Here is a 25964-nt window from a genome sequence, read left to right as displayed (position 1 = left end):
TACTGTTTATTTGGCCTCCTTCCTTTTCAGATCACAGAGCTTGCTTCAACAAACACATACATAAAAAAACATTCCATGAACAGCAGAATTAATGAAGCCTGCTCTCCTAGGGATTTATGTTGCTGATTCCCAAGTTCCATGCTCACACTATGTGCTCCACAATACCTTCACTATGCAAAACCAGCACTGGTTTAAATGGCCAGTGTGAGTCATATGCCTACTGCTTGGCTCAGCACTCTACAGCCATTGCACAGTCAGTCAGACATCAACATCTTATGGTTGTTGTCAAGGAGCATGTATTGCATTCCTTTGTCTAACTGGAAAATATTTTTTAAAATACTTTAAAATTAAAATAAAGGGGGGGGGGGGGGGGGAGTCCAAAGGAGTTCTCTGTTTCCTGGAATTGTGAATTTAGAAAGGAAAATAAAATTGGGTGTGTGTTTGAAATGACTGATGAAGAGTTAAGAATGATGCTCCTGGAAGATGAAATGTGTATTTTTACTGTAAGTGTACACGAGAAGATTACTAAACTTCCCAACAGATTAATGGGTTGTATAGAAGTGAAATGATCACAAATGAGCAATTTCAAATTTTATTTCTTTTGGGGCTGTGTATGTGTTTAATTGCTTTTACCTTTGGAGGGTGAGCACAGCTAATGCTTCTAATCACTAGGGGAAATTCTGCTTAGACATAACTTCTCTGTGTCTGTGATTTCTCTTTATGATAGCATTTAAAGAAAATGTGGTGCTATGACTGTGATATTGAATCAAAGCAGCAGGCATTTCAGTCTAAGTGAGGTGAAAATCCTGTACCTACCTCTTCAAGGACGGCAAAACCACATGGAGGGCTACTGCACATGCATGTGAAAGCACAGTAATCCTGTGACACAACTAAGGGATAGCTAAGAAACCAAGCAAGCAAACAAACAAGCAAGCAAAAAGGCTGTGAAAATTTGTCCCACAGTGCATGAACTTGTTTATCTTGTCAGGACCTTTTCTGGCAGAAAGGCACATGACGAGCACTTGGGCTGATAGTGAGAAGAGCAAAGGAGGAAGTTACAAGACAGTTTACATATTAGACAATTTTTTTTTTTCCAATGTGTAACACTTCAAGACAAGAATAATCTGAGCAAGTTGGCAAGGTTTTGGTGGTGACAGACTGCATTGACTGCACAGTTAAGAACACCTCCTGCCAGGAGCTGTGTACATGGTTCTGGTGGCACAGGCAGCGGGTACACCAGGAACAGCTCTCATAAGTGGAATCATATTTACTTCCTCCATACAGAGATGGCTTAATTTTTATTCATTGATTTCCCCTTTCATGTTTTTTTAAGTCTCTGAAGTATTTTCATAAAACACCCACAACCTTATCAAGCTCTGTTTATGTGCCAGCCACCTTATGTACACTGTCAGGGTTTGATACAACTGGCAGAACACCTGAACTCTATCCAGGGCTAGTGATGCCTTGTTCTTACTTAAGTTTTGTGTAAAATATCCTTTCAATCACAAAATAATGTAGGTTGGAAAAAACTGTTAGCATCACCAAATGTGGTGTTACTGAAACATTGCTAAGTCCACCACCAAACCCTGTCTCTAAGAGTAACATATGTGCTTCTTTTATCCAGGGACAGTGACTCAACCACTTCCCTGGGAAGCCATGTTCTAATGTTTGGCAACTGTATTGATATAGAACTCTTTCCTAATATTTAATACAAACTTCCTCTGTCACAATGTGAGGCTGTTTTCTTCTCATCCTGTCATTGTGTGCCAGAAAATACCATGCAAGCACAACCTAATTCAGGCAGTTGAAATCCATGTGCCAGTGAGTGCTCAATACCTCAGTCAAGGCAATTAGGCGCTTGCTGGTTGTAAAAAGTTTGCTGTTGCATTAAGCACGAAGGTCAGTCTATGAGGGTTGTTTGCTATACATAGTCAGCGTAGTTTCACAATCCATTCTCTTCAACCTTAGCACAGCTGGGAGGAGATGTTAGCTGTACCTGCCCACACTGATCCTACATCCCACAGCACCACTTCATCACCTCTGATGCCGTAACAGTGAGGTGCTTTCTTCAGCATCCATTGCCAGCTTGTGACCTCCTCTCTCCTTGCTACTCATTCCTTCCCACACAGCAAACTGTGCTGTCTCCTGAGTTTTTCCAGTGTGGATATTAGATGGCAAGAAAATAAATTTCTCCACACCTTTCCCTACAGAGTGAACTAATGCTTGGGACTGAAAATAAAGATGAGGGAGCAGCTGAGGTACAGGAGAGAGGTACAGGAAAGGGGAAGCACAATGGCTCAGGCAAGTAGCTCTTTTTCTTCCTCCCTGTCCTCTTGAAAGCTGGAGAAAACGTGTGGATGTCAAGCATCCAGCAAGGTGCCTCCATTTTAGTTCTGAAAAAAGCACTATTTGCAAAATCACTGACAAGAGCTTATAGAGCTGCTACATCCTCATCACAGCTGCAGAGGCACGTAGCAGAAGAGGGTTCTTCTGCGTCCTTCTATTCATCTGGCCCAGGGTGGTCTTGACTTTGAAAGGTTAAGGCACAGAATTACCTGGCATTGGGACACTGGATGGGATACACAGGAACAGCAAAATGGCAAAAACTGCAGTCTCCATCCCGCTCAGCAAACTTCAATTTTTTAAGTACATATACATACATATACATTTAGGTTATTTCCAAGAAAGAATAAAGCCTCCCAGTGTAAGTTAGGATTCCTCTACGTGTATGAGCTCAGTGTGCTGCTTCTGGAACACTCCACAGGGTGAACATCTTGTGTTTTTTAAGAAACGGGGAGCGAGCACAAGTCGCAACATGACGAGCTGGACGGTGCTTTCCAAGCGGCTGGGGCTGGCAGGTATGGCCCAGCAACAGCATTTCAAACAGAGCATTGACAAAGCCAGCGCGGGCATCGCGGAGCACAACATCCTCCTCATTGCCGGGGCCGCCGGCGCCGCCGACCCACGCTCCCGCGGCTTCCCGCGGCGCCCCCTCCGGCCCTTCCCCCGGCGCCCCTCGGGCGCTGCCCGGCTGTGACCTCCCGGCCGCCGCCCGCCCCCACACTATCACAGCCGGCATCCCGCCCCTTCCTGCCCGGCGCAGGCGCCGCAGCGGAGCGGGGCGGGAGCAGCCGTGGGAGCAGCCGCGGGGCTCAGTGTGCGGGCCGGCCTCCGCTCGGTCCCCGCCGGGCGCCATGCGGGTGCCGCTGTACCTGCTGACTGTCGCGGCGCTGCTGGCGCCCCGCCGGACCTATGCTTCCCAGGGGGAGCAGCCGCCTGCAGGTAACAGGCGGGGCGGGACGGGGGGATGGGGCGGCCCGGGCAGGCCGACCGGCTGATGGGCAGCACGGGGTACCTGCGGGGCGGGGGCACCGGCCGTGCCGCGCCCTGCCCCGGCACCCTCCGTGACCGAGCGCCGCCGGTGGGGCCGCCGGCTCCGCGTCGCTGCCGCCGGCCGCTGCGGGCGCAGGGAGCCGTCGGGGCAGTGCGAGCGGCCGGGCGGCGGCGGGAGGAGCCCCCGCTCCCCGGGGCTGTGCCGTGCTGCCCCCAGAGGGGCCCCGGCCGAGCTCTCTCGGTGCGCGGTTCAGCCTGGCCCCGGAGGCCGTGTGGCGGCGCGCCGGTGACATCAGCCTTCTTTCGGCTGTTCGCGCATTTTGGCACGCAAAGCAGGAGCGGCGTGTGCGTCGGACAGGCCTGCTCCGCTGTGCTTTATGACTTCGTATGTCCAAAGAAGTAGAGAAACTGGGAAATTCGGTTCGAAAATGAGGAGCACAGGACTGGGGAGTGTAAAGAAGGTATCGAGATCGCGGCCGGGGACGCGCACGTTTTGGCCAAGCGCTCCTGGGGAGGAGTGGCTTGCCAGCGGAGGACAGCGTCCTGTCTCTGTTTGCGCGGCAAGTAAATTACGAAAGAAATTGTCAGGCTTACTAGTTTCATTTTAAACTGGAAAGGTTCATTGAAAACAGAGGCTGCTGTCTAATAGTCAAAAGGGAACATGCATTTAATTTTTATTGAGGCTACTGAGAGCTGATTGTGTGCCCAGGCTCCTTGGATTCTGCAAATGGAGATTTCTTTTAGTTCAGATCCATGCCCAGGTGAAGTGACTGAACTTGGTTGCCCCTGAGCATGGGCCATGCTTTGGAAGTCTGCTTAGCTTTGTCTGATATGGACTGGTGGTGCTAAAAACAGTAATCTGCCTGAATTATTGTCCCTTAATACTTTGCATTTTGAATATCCAGTTCATTTGACTTGCTGTCTGATTATAACTGTTTTCAGGGATACTATCTTTTTTCCCCATTGGATCAGTAAGATAGCTTGATATATTAAATATTGTCTTATTTGCTCTTAGTCTCTTTTAAGTGCATGGTTTAATTGCTGGTAAAATATGCCACGTCTACATAGTATTAAGCATTTTTAGGGTAAAACACACAATACCAGTAAATCACTTGTCAAACAAACCTGCTGTAATCCAGCCTAGTCCAGCACAACAGTTATCTCTGTAAGCATAGAGAGCAGTGCTGTGGTGTAGATCGTGTAACAGGCTGCCTAGAAGCAGAAAGCTCACTTTTCTGCATGCGAGTGCAGCAAACCCTCAGCTCAAAGGAGCAGAACCTATTTTTGAGTTAGGTTTTGAAAACTCCAGAAGTATTTTCTTGGTGACTTGCACTGAGCTTGGTCACAGCCACTATAAGTAAACCCTTTTTTTTTTAGTGAACAAAAGCATCATAAAGGGAATTCTAATTGACAATTCTATGTATTAGTTGAATGGAAATGCTGGTTTTATATGTAATGACTAATAACATGCCCTTACTTTGTTATAATACTGGTGCAAGCAGATGTGCTGAACTACAGGGGAAGAATTAAGGTAGAAAGGGAGGTCTGAACCATGTTTATGATGCTATCACATATAGACTGGCATAATGGGTCAGTTTGGAAATGAGCACAGTGGGTCATCTGGTCCAACCTTTTCCTGCTCAGTCACGGTCATCCTAGGGCACATGGCACAGGATAGCATCCAGATGGTTCTTGAGTAGTTCCAGTGAGGGAGACTCCACAGCCTTTCTGGGCAATCTGTTCCAGTGCTTGGTCACTCACATAGGAAGTACTTCTTCATATTCAAGTGGAGCTTTCTGTGCATTAGTTTCTGCCCATTGCCTCTTGTTCTGTTGCTTGGCACCAGTGAGACACTGTCTTCTTTCACTGCTCCTTCAGGTATTGATTGTAGATATTGATGAAGTCCCCTCTTGTTCATCTCCTCATGAAACAGGCCCAGCTCCCTCAGCCTTTCCTCATAATGGAGATGCCCCAGTTCCTTGATCAGTTTTGTAGCTCTCTGCTGGACCTGCTCCACGAGCTCCATGTCTCTCTTGTACTGAGGTGCCCAGAATTTACGTGGCAGCAGTTGTATGATTTTTTTTCCCCTTAAATCTTACAGGGCTTTCAAAGTGCCAGTGGTATAATACATATATCAAGGCTGAGTGGGTAATGAGAAAATGTTCAGTCATCTTCCATTGTAGGGACACCATTTTCCTTACAAAAGAAATGAAGCCAGATAACCCAGCAGCAGTTGGAACACCTCCTGCATTTCCTGCAGCTGGGTGCCCAAAGTGCCTGCATTGGCAGGCCTCTGACTCCACGGTGGAGCTGGGCACTTGTTGATGGGAACTCTCAGTCTGCATTTTAGTATCGTGGGAGACGAGGTCTGTGGTCAAGGTGAAGAAGATTTGGAGGCTGTGGTAGCAGTTCAGGTACTTACTGCACACTGTAAGCCACGTTTCCAAGGATGTGTGTAGTTCATTTAGGCAGCTGACTTGCTGTAATGTGTGATAATCACTTTGGCCTTGAGTTGTTCTTTATGATTCAGATGACTGACATTCATAGCAATTTACTGTCAAGGTGCAAACAAAAACAGATTACATGGTAGAAAGTGCTGTATTTAGATATCATCTATTACAACACTTCTCAGCTATAACAAAGGGGATGAACACTCATAAAATAGATAAAACAATATTTAGCTTGCATTGTAACATCTGTTTTTTAAAGTGTCCATCTTGTGCAGCTTGCTGTGGTTTTTTTCAAGATGGTGATCTCAGTCTACCTCTCCTCTTAGTACAGCTTACAACCTTGTGAAGATTTTTATCATGAACAATGTCAAACCTCTGGGCCCTTAGAAAATAAAATTCTGTTGTAAATAGAAGCTGTAAAAATGCTCTATAATGTTTATTCATGATACATGGGAAATCATTTAAGTTCATTCCAGTAAATATTTAAAAAATTAATAGCTTTAAATTTTATGCCAGTCATTGTACTCATTTAATTTGTAAACTAATTCCTTTATGGCTTTGAGGTCTTTTGAGAACTTCTGGTAGAACATTCTGCATAAATTGTTTTACATGCATTAATTTAAGCTTGTTTTCAGTAAATTTTTTAAAGAAGTACCATCCACGTATGGGAGTGGCATTACAAGAGAAATGCATGTCCTGGGTTTCTTTTGGAGGCATAAATGAAAGTTGGCCAAGGCAAGCACATGCAAGCATTTTCACATACACTTCGTGGCTGCTGCCTCTTAAAAGAAAGCCAGTCAGTTAGCAGGTACAAAATTTCTTCACTACCTTGCTCCTGAGTGCTTGCCAGTCTCCCAGGCTCCCAACCAAATGCAGCCAACAGGCAACTTCCCTCCAGCAGTCTGATAGGAGCAGGACCTGTTTAGTGCCTGGCCTGCCAGAAGGGCACAGAGAGGGAGCCACGCTGACCCAGGCGTGTGCCTTAAGGGGAACATGGCAGAAGGCAGAACCACTGCTTGGTGCTCCTGCAGCCTGTGGTGAGCACTGACCTCTTCCTGCTCAGTTCCGGTCCCATAGTGCTGGGCAGTGCTCCTGACTCTCCTCTAGCCTCCAGATGGCTGGACTCTGCTTTTAGTGCAGGGCAATTTTGTTTGATTTAGAGCAGATTGAAGTGAGGATATAAATAATTAGGACTGTTTTGTCAAGGTTTAACCAAACCCTAGGCAGCTGCTTGTTCACTCTATTACCAGCAGGACTGGGGAGAGAATCAGAAGGGTAAAAGCTGGAGAACTCATGGATTGATATAAAGACAGTTTAATAGGGAAAGCAAAAGCACATAAGCAAAGCAAGGAATTAATCCACTGCTTCCCATGGGCAGGCAGCTGTTCAGCCATCTCCAGGAGAGCAGGGCCCCATCGTGGGTAAAGGTTACTTGGGAAGACAAGCACCATCACTCCAAATGTCCTGTGCTTCCTCCCTCTTACCCCCACTTTATGTACTGGGTGTGATAGAGCACAGAAAGCAGCAGTAGCCTGGCCACTTGCCAGCCCATGTGTATCACCTTGGCTGTTGCTGGAATGTTCCCAGACACGCTACTGGGAAGTGATAAGCAGTACTGCAAGCAGTGAGAGCAAGGGGCACTGGACTCCAATATACAGGCAGGAAAGGGAGCCTCGGGGCAAGCCCCAGGAGCCTGCTCATTACTAGCTAAACAGCACTAACAGTTGTACATTTAGCGTGGCACATCCTAGTCAAGTCTGTTGTTATCTCAAACCCTTTGAATCCCAAGTTGGGCCTCAAAAAACCCCAAAACAATGTAGGAAATACAGCCTTCAGAGATAGACTAAATTCTTCTTATGTATTATTTTCATACTTAGCATTGACTTGCTGCCATCTGAATCCACTTTTCAGAGCATTGGTTGCCTTTTTGCCACCTTTTTTATCTGTTTGGGTTTTTTTTCCAATGCATATGGCTGCCCAGTACTGCAAAAGCATTCAAAGGTAGTGGAGATCTATCTGATCTTTTTTCCATTTTCTTCATTTTCAAGGGTGGCAAAAGCTATGGAGAGTGACTTTTTTGCATTTGTGAAGTCATCAGAGCTGCTACACTTTCTGGCTGCAGTTTAAGTGGATATGTGAGCTCAGGTCCCCCTATGGGCCACTTACATAAGACTTGGATTCAGTGATCCTTGTGGGTCCCTTCCAGCTCAGAATATTCTGTGAATTTGTGAGCTGAAGCAACTGTAGGTAGAGTACAGGGCTGGCACAAGGAAGGCACACTTCCCCAGTCAGGGACTCAGAAGGGACTGACTGCTTACTATTGCAACTGTCTGTCTTTAAATTACGAGTTAACCATGACTCATGGTGGCAAAGTTCAAACTGTTGTCCCTCTTGGCCTGTTAAAGTGCCTTATAAGCCTATGATGTGTCACTTTGGGAATATAAGGATTTGTTTGTTTTTAATGGAAATCTAAAAAAGGAACAAACTTTGAAAATACACTTTTACATGTTATTTTTTCACAGTTTGTCTTTTCAAGCTTTCGGTTGTGCTTTCAATCTGTATTTCAGTGCCTAAATGATGTTTAAAAGTCACATTTGACTTGAATGAACTTCTATGGCTGTTAGGGCCGCTGTTGTCTCAGACAGCTGTACCATAAACTCTGTGTTGTGGCTTCATCAGGCCCCGTTCTATTACATGCATTGTTGCACTTCAGCTGTATTCCTCTTGCGTAAGCAGAGGTGACAAATCCCTCTGGGTATACAGTAATGCCAGAAAGAAGGAAGGAATTCAGTCTTGCACAAGATGCAAGTATCAGGCTTTGAAGGCTGTCTCATTTTTACATCTCAGAAATGTCCAATTAACTGAATTAAGTTTTGCTTTAGGCAGGCATTGCGAGCTACGAGTCAGCAGGGACCTCCCCAAGCCTTAGGCAGATGATGGAGGGGTCCGACTGTAACATTTGCTACCTCCTTCAGTGCTCTGGGGTCAACCCCTTATGTTAAGCAGTTTTTTTTGTGAAATAGTAGACAAAAGTTAATATTTTGTAAGGATAGCTAAAAGTGCATATTTGAAGTAACATATATGTGCTTTCGCCTGTCTGTGTGCTTGACACCTCTTCTGTCAACTTGTCACCTTTTTTTGTCTTGTGGTTGTGAATTTGATGATTATGCTCCTCTTCTTCCCATAGCTGAAATACCACTCTTATTAAAGCAAACCACAGTATTGCTTGCAGAATGACCTATACTAAATCAAACCTTTGTGGTTGTCAATAGCATATCTCAGCCTCTACGTATCACTTTCAGTAATGTGTTATACTTGTGGTCTTGGTCTCAGGATGTGAAAATTGTTTACTTTCCGTAAATACGTCACAGAGTGAAGTTGTAGTACTTGCTTCGTGAGCAAGAGCTGGTCTAACATGAGTTCCCTCAGCATTTTATAAAAGCCACAGTGAGAATACTAGAGGTGCCAAACCAGACACTGAGAAGCTGAGTTGAAACAGTTAAATTCAGTTGAGTGACCTTAATTTCTCTTCTCTTCCTGAGTGTCATGTGGCAGCCTTCAACATTTACAGGATGCTGTAAATATTCCTTCCCCTGCTGCTGTTCCCTTGATAGCTCTCTTGAGCTTGCTGCTTGAAACAGATACTTGCTGCACATGGGTAACTGTCAGTGTTGCATTTTATTTTTGGATTGCTTTACTACATTACCTCTGATGTTATTTGCTAAGTGTGCTTCAAATGGGTTTCTTCAAATGGAGCTATGTTATAGCTTCAGTGTTCAAATTCCTTACAAATGTTTGTAGTTTATTTTGGGCATCACAGCTTACTGAAGATACTGCTGGAGTGGTAGAAGTATCACTGTTAAAAATTCATAGGGAATCCAGGCTTACTCTAGGAAGCCTGTTGTATTTTGGCCTTGATACTCCAGCTCTGGTGCCATCTCCCAGCCCATCCACTCCAATTCAATTTCTGACCAGCAAGAGAAATCTACAGGGACTGGGCTAATCTCCTCTAACTTGAGTAAAGTCTTAAAACCTGTCTTGCTGTTATATCTGTAAAAGACCAACACAGGGGTGTCTGCTTGTGGATCTGATAGAGGCTGTCTGAGGGACTTGCTTTCAGTGGGCATGGGTTATCTGATGTTGCAAAGAGGACAAAAACTGTTTCTGCAGGAGAGGTGAGTAATAAATTAGCTTACAGGGCTCATAGGTGTTCGTACTGGTGACAGATGAGCTCATTTGGGGGAAGTATTTGTGAATTTTATGTCTAGCATGTTGCCTTTTCCAAATAATTTAGAAGTACATTTGGCTGTTCTTGTGTTTGCAAAGGTCTGTTTATCAAAGTGCAATCGTTCTCTTCATTCTAGTGCCTTCACCAATGGGGATTGTAGTAACATCTGAAAATTTCAAAACAGTTTTGCATTGGCAGTACCCACCTATGTCTGAAACTCCTCGTTTTATTGTGGAAATCAAGCCTTACAAGTAAGTTCTTATTATTTCATTATTTCCTATACCTGATATTCTCTAGAAGCACATGAAAGTAGTCAGTCCATGGTAAATTCTCTTGTTTCTATGCAGTGAAGTCACATAGGGTGAAGGTTGCTGAAGTGTAAATTAAGGCAAAATTTGTCAAGTAATAGAATGAGGTTGGCAGCCATCTCTGGAGGTCATCTGGTCCAAGCCTCTTGCTTGAGCAGGTCCTCCATTTTTATGTCCAGTTGGTTTTTGAGTATCCCTAGGGGAGGAGACTCCACAACCTCCCTGGGCAATTTGTGCCCTCACAGTTTTTTGTTACAGACAGTGTATTGTACAGAACTGTTGAAATTGTATTAATTATTACTTGATCTGTTTTACAGTTTAGGTCACTATAAGGAGGTCTCAACCTGTGTGAACACTTCAGCTCATTTTTGTGATCTCTCAGAGGAAATATGTGACCCTTATTCATCTCATTGGCTTAAAGTTAGAGCTATTGTTGGGTCACAACAGTCTGAATATGTGGAGGCAAATGAGTTTATTTTGCAAAGGCATGGTAAGTTGTATCTAAACTAAACCTTGTAATTTTTTCCAAAATTAAAGAGTTAGTAATTACTCCTTTTGCTCTGTTACTGCATTGCCTTTGGGAATATCTTAAAGCCAGGAGTCCAGGATGAAATGAAGCATGATGATTGCTTAGTAGGAACTTCATGGTGCTTGCTAGCTCTTACTCTGTGGTGTCTGAGTATGTTTCAGAATGTCTAAAGGAAGAAGGTGATGCTGACGGTGCACTCTGAATCCTTCCCATGTTCCAGACACCAGTTTAGGGTAGGAAAGTGTCACCAGACAACATGGGCCTTTAGGCATCACTGAAGTAGCAATGTATTGCTTGATACTAGAATGCCATGTACTGATAGCTTCAGGTGTCTAGGTAATACTAAAAGCTGTAGCTGGATAACTAATTACTAGTTCTTCATGTAAATCCTTCAGGCTGCTTTGGAAAAAATCAGACTTTAACATCAGTACTGTAAAAGTAAATTTTGTGTCTACAGTCCAGTGTGGCAGGCTCTGGCATTGCATGGGCAGTGCAAAGGAAATGCAGCAGAGTCAGGAAGACCAAGAGACTTCTTACCATGCTTGCTCCATTCCCAACATAGAGCTTTCAGGGAAGGGCTGGCCTGTGAGATTCTGTCTGACTTGGGCTATGCTTTAACTAGAGCTGGATTTCTGCATTGCTGGAGCTGAAGGAGTGGAGTCCCTCTTTGATTTCTGCTATGATTCCGTTCCCACTCAACAGTCCTATTACTTGAAATAGTGGCTGGTTTCTATAGTTTGACAAAAGGACACAAGTCATGGTAGTAATGCTCAGTGTGACAGTTTCCAGAGAATTGATAGCCATGTATGGAGAAAAGAGACAAAATCCTTTTCCCATTGAACAAGAAACTTGTGTTCAGTCAGACCATTAGACACAAAAAATTCACATAGGCCATTGCCATGGGAAATCCGAAGTTTAGAAACTTTGGATGTTCATGGTGAGATTTGTTTAGCTTTTCATGTAGCCTTTGTTTCAGTGCAGTATTGTTATTAACTGAGGTGAGTTATGGTGGCATCTAGTCAGCAGGATCTTGTGTTTGGTTCTCATTCATATATATGTTTAAATGCTGTTAGTTTTTTCTGTTGTCAGCTGAATTTTTATGGCCTTATGTGTGTAGGAAAGTGAAATTGTTTAACAGTGAAATTCATCATGGACAATCTGTTTCCATTTTAGAAGCTGATTAGTTAATGCATCCAAATGCCTCCATTACTTCTAAGCAACAGAGAGGTCTTACCACAGCTTTCCAATATTCACAGCATGGAAATAAAGATGTAATTCTTTTGGAATCTCTGATGAATTTTGGAAAGCATATTTTATGTTAAAAGCTTTGGCCTAATAGCAATGGTGCAATGTGTTGCAGGAAAAATAGGACCACCAAAACTGAATATCTCAAGACATGGTGATGAAATCCTGCTTGATATTCACCATCCTGTATTTCCTCTTTCTTGTATTGAAGACATTTATTCAGGTCTTGCCTACCTTGTGACTGTTTGGAATAGTAAAAATGAGGTAGGTTCCAAAAACAAAATTTAAGATTAAAAACACTTGTTTACCTTAAATGCCTAGACAAGGGATTTACGCCTGTGATGCATGGAGCTAACAGGTAGTTGAACACCTAAAATGTTGAGCACATTACAATGAGATATGTAGGTGAAAGGTCTGTGTTTTAGTTGTCCAAATGAGTGCTTTCAACAAAAATTAGATTATTGCAGTAACTGTACACAAGATAAGTGTTACTGGATCACATGCAAACATTAGTAACTTAGCTTGTGCCCCTCTCATTTGTCTAAAGAGACATTTCACTTAAGAAAGTTGCCTTTCAGCCAGTTTTATTTAGCAATCATGGAGAGTGAAGGCGAGGAAAATTACAACAGGTGTGTTTACTTACAGTTAGCTTTTCATATGCATCCAGGTGCAAGTTTCATAAATGTGAATCTCTACTATGAACAGCAGAAATTTTAGGTGGAAAATAGTATGCTCTGATCAAATATAACATCTTAAGGTAGCGAGTAGCCTGATGGTCACACAGCTTTTGCAAGGCATATGAGTGATGTGGGAAACACTTCTGATAGTGTTTTAACATTTTTGGAAGTAGTGGAAGGTTCTGTAACATTGTTCTAGTGAGTCAAATGATGTAACATGTTTTCCATTTTTTTTTCAGACTGAAGAGCTCTTCGAGGACAACTGTACAATGCATAAGTGTAGCCTCCAAATCCCAGTTCTTCCTGATAGTTCCACTTACTGTATTTCAGCAGTAGGAATTTTTGATTCTCTGATGCTTGGCACTCCATCAGAGGAAATTTGCATTCCTGTTCCTCTCAGGCAGACATTGAGTAAGAAGATTCAAATGCCATATTAAGAACATACTGAATCTGAAGACATATCTGATCTAGCAAGTATTTGATGCTTGGGGTGCCTTTGGGAGAATAGAATAAATAGGGAAAGCTTAGCCAATCTTTTCCAAATGCACTTTGAGAGTTCTGACCAATACAAATCATGTATTATTTTCAAGTGACCCTGCATTTTTTGGGGGGTTGTTTTTCCTGTGTTGATATTACAAAACCTATTTCTATTGCATGTGAACACTGGCGTAATTAAAAAATCACACAGGGATCATTCACTGAGCTATATTGTTTTCATAGGCATTGTCTGTTCTAGCAACTGGCTTTTTGCTCAGCCTCATCACTGAGGGTAATGTGTATATACTTTTAACTGGAAGCAACTATAAAGTTATGGTCATTAAATTAAGATATTACTGTCTTTTTCTTAGTTAAAGAGAACAAAAGGCAAATAGTGACCCAAATTTTTTATCTCTAAACATCTTAGAAACATTGTGGTTGTACTTCATCATAGCCTGTAATTTCAGCAAAGAAATAAAATACATAGAAGCAGTCAATCTATCTATTCTATCTAAACTTCTTGAACACACAGGAACAGCTGGAATGAGGGAGGGCATTAAGGAGAGTTGGACTAGTGGAGTCCTGTAATCATTAACAATTCTGTGTTTTGGAAGATGTTTTTTACTTTTATTGTACATAACCTCTGTGTAGTTATGTCACTTAATATGCTATCACATAGAAGATGTACAAATCTCATTATCTCCATCTGTCATCTCTAAGGAACAAAAATTAATTTCAGAATTCCTTTATTTCTATAAAATTGTGATTACGTTTATATAACCTGAAAAGCTTCTGTCATTTTGATTTTTATTGATTCCATAAAAGTCGTATTTTTTCCTGAGTGAAAAAAAGGAGTAAATTGAAAAATTCACACATTACAGCTAAGCATTCTGAGCTGTTACAATTTCTGAAATTATTCTAAATGATACAGCAGTGGCTTATTTTTCCAAAATTCATAGTAGATTTTGCTTTAATTTCTTAGGTACACATGGTATCATCATTCTGTGTGTTGCTGTTGGGATCTTGACGGTAATACCGACAGTATACTGTGGCTGCAAGAAACTAAGGAAAAACAACATACAGCTGCCTAAGTCTTTGGTAAGTTCTGTAACTACTGTATGTTTATGCAGATCTCTTGGGTTTGTTTGGTTGGGGTTTTTTGGCTTTTTTACTATGGTCTCATAGATATTCAGAATTTATGCCAGTCAAATATTCTGATAGGCTTTGCAAGCAGATGCCTCTTAGTGGGGCTAGACTTCAATCTGTCTTTAACTGAAGTAGCAGTAGTTGGTCTAGTTTCAGAGCTTGGTTCTTAAAAACTCCGTATGTGCATACCTAGGCAGGTTTGTGTTCACTCTAGTAGCAGAGCACAAAGCCACAGAATCACTGATGTGAGAAGATACTTTTTAAGGTCATCTACCCAGAGCCTTTTGCTCAAGTGCAAGAGCAGATTAGCCATGAGCATATCCAGATGGCTTTTGAATACCTGCAAGGAAGGGGACTCCACAGCTACTGTGGGCAATCTATTCCAATGTTAAACCACCCTCACAGTTTTTCTTACATTCAGAAAAAATTCTGTGTGTTTCAGTTTGTGCCCATTTCCCTTTGTCCTGTCACAGGAACTGTGAGATTCCTTCATTAAACAGTAGTACTGGCAATTCTGCTAGTTGCTACAATATTCTTAATATTGTAGCAACTAGCAATAATGTTCAGAGTAAGGGGAGGGAGTAGTAGTTCTATAGGAAGAGAGAAGGACATGGGGAAGTCTGTTCTCACACTGAGCAGTCACAGGGAAGAGACAGCTGCTCTATTTTAAAAACTTGCTGTAGCCATCGTTAGGAAACAGAGTGGATGTTCCTTAAAGAGCAGCAGCACTCCTTGGTTTCATGTCAGGCCAGAGTGGAGTATCTAAGAACTACTGTTGTAATGTTCTCCTGGTGTTGTGTTAGTCACAAGGAATGAACTACCACAACTTCAAAGGGCTGCCACCTGAGGCAGTAGCAAACAGAAATCACAGCAAGGGTATCTTCTCAGTGGATGGAGGAAGTCTCATTTATAGAGAGAGTAGACAATAATCTTTGATTCCATGGTCTGGTCTTCAGTTTCAAAACCCCTTAAAATGACCTCTCAATAGTGAATGCCCAAGATTCCTCTGGAATTTGTGTTCTTTAGAACAGAATATCAGGAGGCGAGATTGTTCTGACTAAATGGAGATACCAAGCCAGAGGTGGTTCCTTTGTAGTAAAGAAGTGATCTAGTCCACCAGCTTGTGCAGCACAAGATGATTAATCTTGTTCTGAAATTATATTCAGAACTTCTGAATGCACTTCTGGTCAGACAAAATGCTTTCTAAAATTCCTGTTTCCACAGACTGTGATGAAGCCAGGGGACTAGTTTGGAGGTAGCCATTCACACTGTAAGCTATAAAAAATCGGATGAGAGAAACCTCTCTGACATCTCCAACTAGGCCCCAATATCAAAGCAGACCCTGGAGACTTTTTGTCATGTTCACACCAGGGTGTACTTCTCTATATATGTAACTTTGTGTCCTATGTACAAAAACAGTAATTTCTGTGAAGACCATTCATGTAGCAAAAGATGGCTCAGCAGGATTACAGTGCTGTAACAATGGATCCAGTGCTGTACTCAGTGGATCCATTTTTATTTTGGCTTTCCAGTAGCACTGTGATATCTGATTTAAAGGATTAGGAAGCAGAATATCACAAATAGAATGTGTGCTCCTTAACACCTGTGACCTCCCTGATGCATGCTCCAACTTCACACTTGAGCTCACCTTGTAGAAACTCGTGTGTGCCCATATTCTCATTTTACTGGACTAGATGTTACTTTGTGGTTCCTAGGCTCCAGTACCACAGTATGGTTCACATGTTACATCATATTTTATTGCTAAGGAGCTGAATAAAGCCCTTTAATTATTTATAAATATTGTTAGCTAGGTGATCAGGCACTGAGACAAGCTCCCCTGGGAAGTGGTCACTGCCCAAATCCTATTCAAGAAGCATTTGGCCCATGCTCTGAGATGTGTGGTTTAACTCCTAGGTTGCCCTGGGTGCAGTCAGGAAGTGGACACCGATTCTTGTCGGTCTCTTCCAAATCAGGGTGTTCTGTATTTTCTGTCCATTTCCAATGAAGACTCTAATGACAAATGTAAGTTGTAGAGCTCATAGGGGTAGTTTCAGTATAGGTGATGTGAATACTGTGGGAATGTAAAATGAGCAGTTAATAACAAGCATAATTATTTTACGGTTAATCATTTGAAGTAATGAACAAACAATTTAATTAATATGAACAATAAGTTTAATTATATGACATTATCTCTATAGACTTAATGGCACTTGGAGCCTGTCACTGACCTTTGAATATGTACTAGGCATTTCTTTCTGTACAGGTAATCATCATTGTGCCTTACCTGAGCTTTCTGAAAATAAAACATCTAGGGAGTTTTTCCATCTGTTAAAGGGCTGAGCAAGATTTCCTACCTTAGGACTGCTAATTTTCTGTGATCTCCTTCCTGGCACCTTTAAGTAGATGCTAAAACATCATTTGAGTGACTTCCAGCAATTTGGAGTTTTCCAACAGAAAGGAAAATGAGAAAGAGTAACCATCGAGCAGCTACCTTTGTGGGTGTTACATTGTCAGAGAAAAGAAAAAAATTTCATTGCCAATTAGAGCTCCAAAGCTTTTATACTGTATTTTCTGTGCTGTTTGTGACTCCCAGGAATTACGTATCAGTCATGTCTTGGTCCTACTTCCACAGTGCAGCTGTCATTTGATATAGGCAATGAATGATTGTCTTAATCAGAAAACATGTTTGTTTAAATGTTTAAACATGCTTATAAACAGTAGGATCCTACCAGGAATATGCATATATGAAATAGGACAGATTCCTTTGCAAGACGTCATGTTAGTCTTCTGCCTGGATCAAAGGAATCTGGTATTTCAGCAGTTCAGCTGTAGTTAAAACTCCCTTTCATTTATCTCACTAAAAGTATTGCAAGAGGCTGTCTCTTTCCACCCATTGTCTTCGGTCATCACAATTTGTCCGGTGGCTATTCCTGTACTACCTTTTTGTTCTAAGATTTGTGATAAGGGCATACCCACTTCTAAAGGAACCTGACCATAATTTTCTGATGTGCTGTGGGCATCTCTCTCTCTGCTTTAACTTCCCTTTTTCTTCAGTGTCTTTTGTCTTTGAATGGTGGCAGATATTTTTGGGAGTAGAAAACATTAATTCTCAAGAGAAAAGTGAAAGTTGAGTCTTACTTAAGCCTGCTTTTCTGTTTTCTGCTGGTGGTTTTTCTGGTTCTGACAGGAATGACAAGGCTTTGCTCTTTGGTAATACAACATATATTTTTGATGTGGAGAAACTAATTGTTCCTGTATATATTGACTGACACTTGCCACAAATAATTGTCATCTTATAAGAGAGAAGCTGCTTCATTGCTTTTGTGAAAACTTTTTTTTTTTCCCCTGTGAGCATCTATAGGGGGCAGTAACATCATCTTCTCTTTATAAATTTACATAGCATTAGTTTTGTTGAACCATGCAGAGACAACAAAGATTTTTGCCAACATCGTAATAAGATTTGAAATGGAGTTCTCAAACTCTCCTTCATTAAATGTGCACCTGAAAATTACTTGGAACTCATAGGTTGACACATCATTAGAAAAGGAAGTTAAGAAAGAATTAGTAATTACCTTAGCTGTTACGGATTCCTTGGGATATGTGATTTACCTGTGTCCTCGAGCCTGACTTTCAGCAGTGTGTCTCACTAGTCTGTTGAGACAGTGAAAGACCTGAAAGCTCAGGTCCTGTTATTGGAGACAGGAAGTTATGTGAGTACCTGCACATGCCAGGAAATACTGCTGATACCCATCACTGGCTGTCAGTTTGCTCGGTAATGTGAATAAAAGAAAAATATTAACTTACCTATAGTAAATACTTTTCTTCAAATAGCAACTGTATCATAATTACCCTTGTTACTTAAGATCTTTTGAATGTTACTGTAATAAGCATTCAATTACTGTAATAAACTGATTCTTATCTTGGAAGCTAGAAGCAACTGCATGAGTTGCTAAATTGTCTTGTAGTTATGACTCAGTGGCTTTTAAAAAACCTTTGATACCGGGAAACACATGGGAGTTTTTTCTTCTGATCGCTTCCTTCTTTCATGAATGGGAATAGGAGTGTCTTTGCACCATCTTGCCTTGGTCAGAAACTTGTCAAGAGAAAAATGTGTTTCCCTTTTTGAGAAGTCTTGGTTGTTGTTGTACAGAGAATATGCATTTTATCCCCAGTCTCAAAGTATTGCCAGTGCTCACTATGAATTGCTGGACCTGTGTAGAATGCAAGGTGATCCCTTAGCACATTTTAGGGTTGTGATTTTTTCGAACCGTGTGAAAATCCTAAAAGGACAGAAACAAGCACTCACTGTGTTTTGTTTTTAACTTCTGTTTAGCCTGTACTGGTATGGGGAGAGATAGAAAGCTGAGAATGCAACTTTTGACCATGGCTTCTGTAATACTTTGTGGTTATTCTCATTCCTCAAGTATTCCACCCTACACAGAGAATTACCTTCTGTTGTCACTTGCTGTGTGATTATTAGAGTCAGATGTTTGCTAACTCCCACCCCAGAAAACTGTAGATGCTGGTCCCTTCAAGATCAGTGTTGTATAGCGTAAGTACCCAATATTCTGGATATATATCCAATATACTGGTACAAAGAGGTTCTCAAAAAGTATATTAATCCTTTATGGTGTTCTTAACATTTTCAGTATCTACCCATTATTGATTGTAATCTGTTACTTGCAACTAACTTTTAAGCATCTGCTCCTTATGAGTGAGTGGTTTCCATGAATTCTCATGGAAATTACTCTGAATATTCTTTATGTAGTCTTCTGTTTCTACAACAGAAAATGAAGATCCAGAGACACTGATGGTTGAGTGGCAGCTAGTTGTAGTATGTCAGGAGCCACCTGAATGCACTTTTCAGTGGCAACCCTTGATTCCCCGTGGGATTGCCTCACCTGAGTGATGTTCACACAGCTGTTTGTAAAGCTAACTTAGATGACCAGTAACTGCTCTTCAGGGGGTTTGCTTGACTTGTGGTGGTGTTGTTCAGCTGCTTGGTTTTCCTAAATTGGGATGCTTTTATTGATCCAGCCTTAGCCACAGAGTAGCATCAACAGATATCGGGGCTGCTGTGGGGTAAGATAATCAGACTGAAGTGAGAGTTGAAAGCAGTTTCTAATGAAGTCAGCATGCTCTGAAGGTGTGAATGTAAAACTAGAGTCTCACAACTATTTAATCAGAGAATACTCTTGAAAAGCAGAGTCAGATTGGATCATGTGGTTTCGATGGCCCTCTCAGTTCTTACGCTAGTACAGACTGGGAGGTTCTTTGTGTCTATGTGTAATTTTTCTTAATGTTATTTCACTTTGTCTTTCCTTCTCCTGTATACATATCTTTCTTCAAAACTTGCCTCCATCTGAATTTTCAGGCAGATTACTTTTTTACAAAATATCTGAAAAAACAGTGATTGTGTATTTCATTAAGAAATTCACAGATCTGTAATACTTGATATTGTGTGATATACATACATAGTGAATTACGAAATTTGTGAAAGGACGCTATTAACTCTTTCTCCTTAGGCATTCTGTTATCTTTAGGGAACACCATCAAATAGCTGAAAAGTTACCCTACTTTGTTTTTCATTTGTATGTACTCATGAAAAGACATTAAAAGTCTAAATAATGTAAGCAGCCTGAAAGCATATTGTAATTGTTTAAAACAAGCTGGGGCCTGGCCATTGAAAGAATTCATATGATCAACCTGTAGAGGGATTTCGAAGTGAAACATGAAAATTTGTTGCAGCATTGAGGGACTGCTTAGTGGCTCTGTGAAATAAGGTGAGAGACTTCACCATAGACGCAGTTACTGGGTGTGTTGTTCACTTCCCTCCTGGCTGGGACAGGTGCCAGAAATTATCACAGGCACTGTGAATTACACTCATTAGCTATAATGAGTATGAAAGGTTTCCCCAGCTGAAAAGTATTACATTGTCTTATTGTTTTGCTATTTTCCTCTCTGTTGGAAACTGCACAATGTAGTGGGTGACATGAAATGGATTTGATCCTTGCAAATATGCTTGCCCAAAGTCAGCATTTTTGAGGTCTTGCATACAAGTGTTACTGGAAAGTTAAACTCATGAACATAGGCCAGATTTTAATTTTGCAGTTTTGTTTTAGAATTGGTAATAGTGATGTTAAATTTGTTATTATCAACTTACATATTTTTCCAGCTTTTAAACTCAAAGTTATTTTGTTTTGGGTTTTTTTTTTTTTTTTCCTCCATTTAGGTCAGTGTGATGAGAAACCTGAACACAGGCGCCCTAATGGGACCAAGATCAGAGGGGAAGTATATATCTGTAATATCAGGCCACTCGGAGTTGCCAGTGAATGGTGAAGTAACCTTGCTGGAGATAGAGCCAAAAGAACCAACTGTTAGTCCTGTGAATTCCTGTGATGGAGAATCTTCTGTCTCTTCCCCAGAGACACCAGCCAAAGCAGAAGAGGTGCCTGTTCAGGAAAGCACAGAGGAGGTCTCTTTTGATGCTGATGAACAAAATTGTGAAGGAAAGGAGAGTTACTTCATTTCCAACAGTAGCCAAATGGATACATGCAGTAAGTCTTCAGGGTCGGAGATTCCTACCACAGAAACACAGCAAACAGTCATTCCAAGCAGCTGCTTCAAGTTTTCTGGCTATGACAAGCCTCATGTTCCATTGGATATGCTGATGATAGATGTTGGTGAAGAACAGCCTGTGAATGCTTACAGGCCAACTGAGTAGCCAGGATGAAGTGCTAAAGTGCTTAACCACAACCCAGAAAGAAAAGCATCAGTAAAGCTTATGGAAAATATGGGTTAAATTGTGAACATCTACGAGTTGTACTTGTTCTGAGCAGTGCACAATTGAAAATAGTACCGGAAAATGGCATAAAAAGTGTGGGGGAATTTCATAATAACCAGTTTTTAAAATGCTTTTATATATGATATAACTCATTATTTCCTATTTGGAATAGTGCTGTTTTTTTAACAATACTCTATAGAAAATATAGCCTCGACTCTAAAACAGCAGCTATACCACTATTCACTTCTGCTTCAAATCTTGTTCAAAATTAGTTCAATGAACATAATGCTTAAGAAGTACCTCACTTGATTATGATAGACTTGTGCAAGAAATGTTTGAGAGTTTTTACCATTACTGTAGGTATCCTCTTGCGTATCTTTTTCTTTTGAAGAGTATTTTTATATTAAGTGCTCTTATTTCTTTTAAATAAGATTATGCCTACAAGCTCTTTCTGTATTTCTTAAGAATTTGATTTCATGTCAAAGAAGTAGTGGCCATAAACTAAGAACACAAGAAGTTCACCTCAACATGGGGAAGAACTTCTTTGCATTGAGGGTGGGTTGCAGAGCACTGGAAGGGGCTGCCCAAGGAGATCATGGAGTCTCCCTCTCTGAAGACATTCAAAACCCACCTGAACTCATTCCTGTGTCAGCTGCTCTAGGTGACCCTGCCTTGCCAGGAAGGTGGACGGCATGGTTTCCAGAGGTTCCTTCCAACCCTAAGAATTCTGTGAATTTGTAGTCTTTGCTGTTAACTTCAGTACAGCAGCACCTTAGGATCACCTAGTGGCGTGAGTAACCATGTCACATTCTGGCAGAATATATTAGCAAGCTGACTGTTCATCACTGAGAAAAAAAAGTCTAATGAGTGGGTTGCACAAATTGTTTAGAAAATGTCCTCAAAATTCAAAAGCCTGGTTTCTTCTGGGACACTTCTATCCTAATTTTTAGAACAATATGTTCTCTAAGTAGAAATGAATAGAACTTCTTCCAAGCATGTTTTCTAGCAGGATGAAAATCACTGCCATTTCCCCTGTTTTAATAACATAACTCAGGAACTATGTAAAATCGCCCTCTAAAAATATGTCTCAATACAATAGAAGAATAGTGTGATTAAGGTGTACTTTGTAAGTTTTATTGTCATCTGGCAGCCTTCTGAATTTTGTATCATAGAGCTGTAGCTTTGAAAACTGAGGAATAAGAATTTTATATTTTTATATTTTTTTTTCATATTGAAATCCATGCAATCCATTTATTTCCCTTTAATCGAGATTTGATAGGTATTTTCTATTTGTAGGAAACGTTTACAGCAATCCTTAATGAAGTTTAGTTCAGGAAAAAAGAACACTTTACGGGTACAAGTTGGTCCATTTACACAAAATTGTTTGTTTTAAAAGACATTTCTAGAGGATTATCAGAATTGTTAGCCTGTTACAGCAGGTGGCTTTAAAGGAAAACCAGTGTCATAGTACTTCTGTCCTTAAATTTCTCAGTGACATGACTGTTCTTAAGGAGTATTCTTCGTTTATACAGCTGTTTCGGGAGTGCTTCTCTTCTTGTCTACATCAGATGTTGACCACAGTGGTACAAAAGATTTAAAAACAATAGCTATTTTTCCCATCACTACTCATAGGAAGGTAACAGATTGGTTACCAGGGTTTTGATCACTTTAGGAAAAGCCAAATCAAGCAGGTGAATTTTGTAATTATGATGTCACGGAAAGCCCAGTCAGTAATTGTTAGCTGGCTGTGATATGTTTCTCCATGATATTCAGACATAATGAGACCCCCTAGCAACTTTTCCAATGTCATGTTCTGGGTTCAGTTCCTAGAAGGCAATACTTAGTGCCTTACTGCTCAGATGCACTAGTGTGTAGGTCTCCCCATGGCAGAGGTGCAGAAAATAACACTCCTGGTGTTATAAGAAGGCTTTTTGAAAATCAGCATTAATTGCACTTGAAACTTCAATTAAACTGACTTTTCAGGTAGTGATGCTGCTCGTCACTGAAGGTCCTAGCTGTCTACAAAGTAGATGAGCAGCTGTGTCTTGTGCAGAGATTGGAGTTGATGAAATTTCTTTCTGAGTTTGGAGGTTTGTTGATGAATATGAATTGCAGTAAATACCTCAGGAATTTATAAATGTCAGAGAAGTGTTTAAGTTAAACTTGGCTCTGAAGGGATAAAGAAAACATTAGAAACTGTAAAGTTAGTCTTGTTTTTTGGGAAGAAGTTTCTGACCAGACAATTTGCTGAGTATTTTCTTTGCAACTGCTCCAAGTATTTAACCTTGCACTTGGTAGTTTGTTTTCCTTCTGTTAGTTTTGTCAAAAAAAAAAAAAAAAGGTTGATATTGTCCTAAAACATCAGGAATTAGCTCTGGCAGTTGTTGGATTTGATGTATCTTCCACAAAACCAAGGTTCTGTCAGAAGCATGAAATTTTTTTTTAAATTAGGTTTACATTCTTAGCAGTGCATCAGGAAACCCTGGTGCTGTTAGAACTAAGACTTAGCATCTCAGGTTTGTGTGAGCTAAGTGTTTCATTGTTCTGGAAGATTTTCCTTTGCTGACACAGTGGAAGAGGAGTGCAGATAGACACATTTTAAAACCAAGTGACTATCTCAGGTTCTTGCCTCTTGCCCCTGCAATACAAGTACATTGTACATTCTTCTGAATCTTTCAAATCACATGGAGTCAAGTGTGAGTAAAAGGACCTAGCCAGGAGCCAGGCTATCATTAAGAATTGCAATGTTAAGATCTATAAGAAATGAGACAAAAATATATCATAATAACATATGGGAAAATTTTTTCATGGCAGATAGTCACATGTATTGGAAAGGTGGTGTTATTTTAGAAGCTGAAAATCAAGAACAGCAGTATGAGTGCTTTGTACTATATCACATATATATACAGCAGACCTGCTCTTGAAATAAAACGAGGTTAAATGTACTTTTAAATCAAAATTTCTGAGCTGTAAGTATAGAAGCCACTGAACTAGCACCATCCCTGCAGCCTGCCTTCTGTGTGCTGCATACTTACCTAGTGGCACAGGGATAGTTTAGATGTTTAAATTGCTCAGGCCAGCTTAGAGCTTTTCTAGTTGTGAAATAAAGAAGTTTTAAGGGTGCACAAACCACGGGATTCTTTTACTAGCTGTGACTAGCTGAAGCAATATATCCAGTGAAAGAGAACTTCACCAAACTTTGGCCTCATGTTTGCCAGTATTTCTAAGAACTTCTTTAGTCCTTGTTCTTGGGTGGACATTGTAATTTTTATTATTAGATCTGCAGTTAATAATGAGGTATTATGGCAGTACTGTGTGCTGGCACAGAAACATCAAATCTGCTTTTATGTGGTTTTCCACATAAGTCAGTAATGTAGTTTAAAAAAAAAATAAAATTGTCAAATCTACTGACATCTGTGGAAGCAAGACAATTGCCTGGAAAAGATGCACATGTTTTTAATTTCTTTTTCATCCTTCATAGAAGATTGCAGAAAAAGAAACTTGCATGAGAAAACCTGTTTTTCTCAGGAATAACCAGTTGCTCTGAAGTGGTTCTATGTAAACAGTTGAGTATTAGTAAGTAAGAGATGTTGTACGTGGCTCAAATTAATAGTTTCAGCACATCTTAAAAAAACCAAAAACCCAAAAAGCAAAAACACACAACCAAAATGACAAACCAAATACAAAGCAGCTTTTTATCTTAGGAAAAGGTGACCTGTGTAGATTTCTTTGGTGTGTTTTTTTTTTTATAGTTCAGTCCTTTAACTATGAAGTTCTTGTTTATTATTACTCTTTCTATATTCTCTAAATGGATTCCATCATTGGGCTGAAATCTGTAATGAAATTCCTGTAAATACTGTACAGTGTAAATGTTTTTATATATAAATAAAAAAAATCTAAGAAGAAAAATGTGTGTCCTTACCTCTTTATGACTGTTAGCTTTTGTTCTGAAGACTAAATGTGCTTTCAAAGCTCTCTCAGTTCATGTTACTTACATGGTGTATGCTTGAGCTTTATTGAGAATCAAAGCACTGTTTGGGGGAGATGTGTGTGTGTGGATGTGTGCAGCAGTTCCTGGATCCTTCTGACCATCATCATCCTCGGCATTGCAGTTTCTCTTTTGCCCTTTGATGCTGTTGATGCAGCCTGCAGTAACTTAAGTCCAGTCCTATTGCTTCAGCCTGGGGCTGCTTCCTTCTGTTCTATCTAAGAATTATGAACAAGTTTTAAATGGTCAAATCATTTGAATGGAGTAATTGCTACAGAGAGGAAAGCTGGCATTCCTTGGAATTTACTACTGTTCATTAGAGTTTAAAGATCACAGAAGTCTTGTTTGTGTGATGTTTTAATTTCTGCTGTCCAGCCACAGCTTGAAAGAGGAAAAGCATTACAAGCACAGCAAACAATGAGCAGGCAAACCAGGTGGTTCTGCCTGCCAGTTTGCTGTGTGTCCTGCAAAATGTATCCTGCAGTTGTCACACCCTTGCCATGTTCACAGTACAGCAGTAAGAGTATTGACTCTGATACAGCTTTTTTTTCCGTGCCAACATTGCTTGAATTACAAACTCAAAAACTGAACAGCCCTTCAAAAATGCCTTTCAAAAAGAGTAAATACAATCCTTTGAGACTGAAAATACAGAGTGAAAAGAACAAAAATATATACACTTTGTTTTCTTTCTGGGCATGACTGCTTTGTGTTACGTTTTGTGGCACATTGAAGTTTATAGCGGCTCAGTTAATAGCAGGAAGGGTGGAGGGCACATGCAGTTCCATTCCAGAAGACAGGA

At 40.8% G+C, this 25964-nt stretch overlaps 1 protein-coding gene across 2 annotated transcripts; it reads left to right on the top strand.

Annotated features, from left to right (window-relative positions):
• Positions 1-3115: 3115 nt before the first annotated feature.
• IFNGR1 (interferon gamma receptor 1) lies at positions 3116-25086 on the top strand. Of its 2 annotated transcripts, none has more exons than XM_059841807.1 (7): positions 3116-3282; positions 10148-10262; positions 10637-10809; positions 12209-12357; positions 13010-13181; positions 14230-14345; positions 20626-25086. In XM_059841807.1, exons 1-7 carry the CDS (start codon positions 3195-3197, stop codon positions 21115-21117), a joined length of 1305 nt encoding a protein of 434 aa, XP_059697790.1. In that variant the 5' UTR covers positions 3116-3194; the 3' UTR covers positions 21118-25086. The 2 variants fall into 2 exon arrangements, with proteins under 2 accessions (XP_059697790.1, XP_059697791.1); XM_059841808.1 differs by lacking the exon at positions 3116-3282 and adding an exon at positions 3748-3794.
• Positions 25087-25964: the final 878 nt, after the last annotated feature.

The sequence above is a fragment of the Haemorhous mexicanus genome, chromosome 3 (assembly GCF_027477595.1).
Source record: "Haemorhous mexicanus isolate bHaeMex1 chromosome 3, bHaeMex1.pri, whole genome shotgun sequence".
In the NCBI taxonomy this organism is placed as follows: domain Eukaryota; kingdom Metazoa; phylum Chordata; class Aves; order Passeriformes; family Fringillidae; genus Haemorhous; species Haemorhous mexicanus.
The sequence above is the reverse complement of the archived record's forward strand: the minus strand, read 5'-3'. Positions and strand labels throughout refer to the sequence as shown.

Excerpts from the sequence above, each read along its gene's own strand:
- IFNGR1 (XM_059841807.1), top strand. The coding sequence starts at position 3,195 with ATGCGGGTGCCGCTGTACCTGCTGACTGTCGCGGCGCTGCTGGCGCCC. Across the intron at positions 10,810-12,208 it reads GTTTATTTTGCAAAGGCATG|GAAAAATAGGACCACCAAAA; the intron begins GTAAGTTGTATC and ends AATGTGTTGCAG. Across the intron at positions 12,358-13,009 it reads TTTGGAATAGTAAAAATGAG|ACTGAAGAGCTCTTCGAGGA; the intron begins GTAGGTTCCAAA and ends TTTTTTTTTCAG.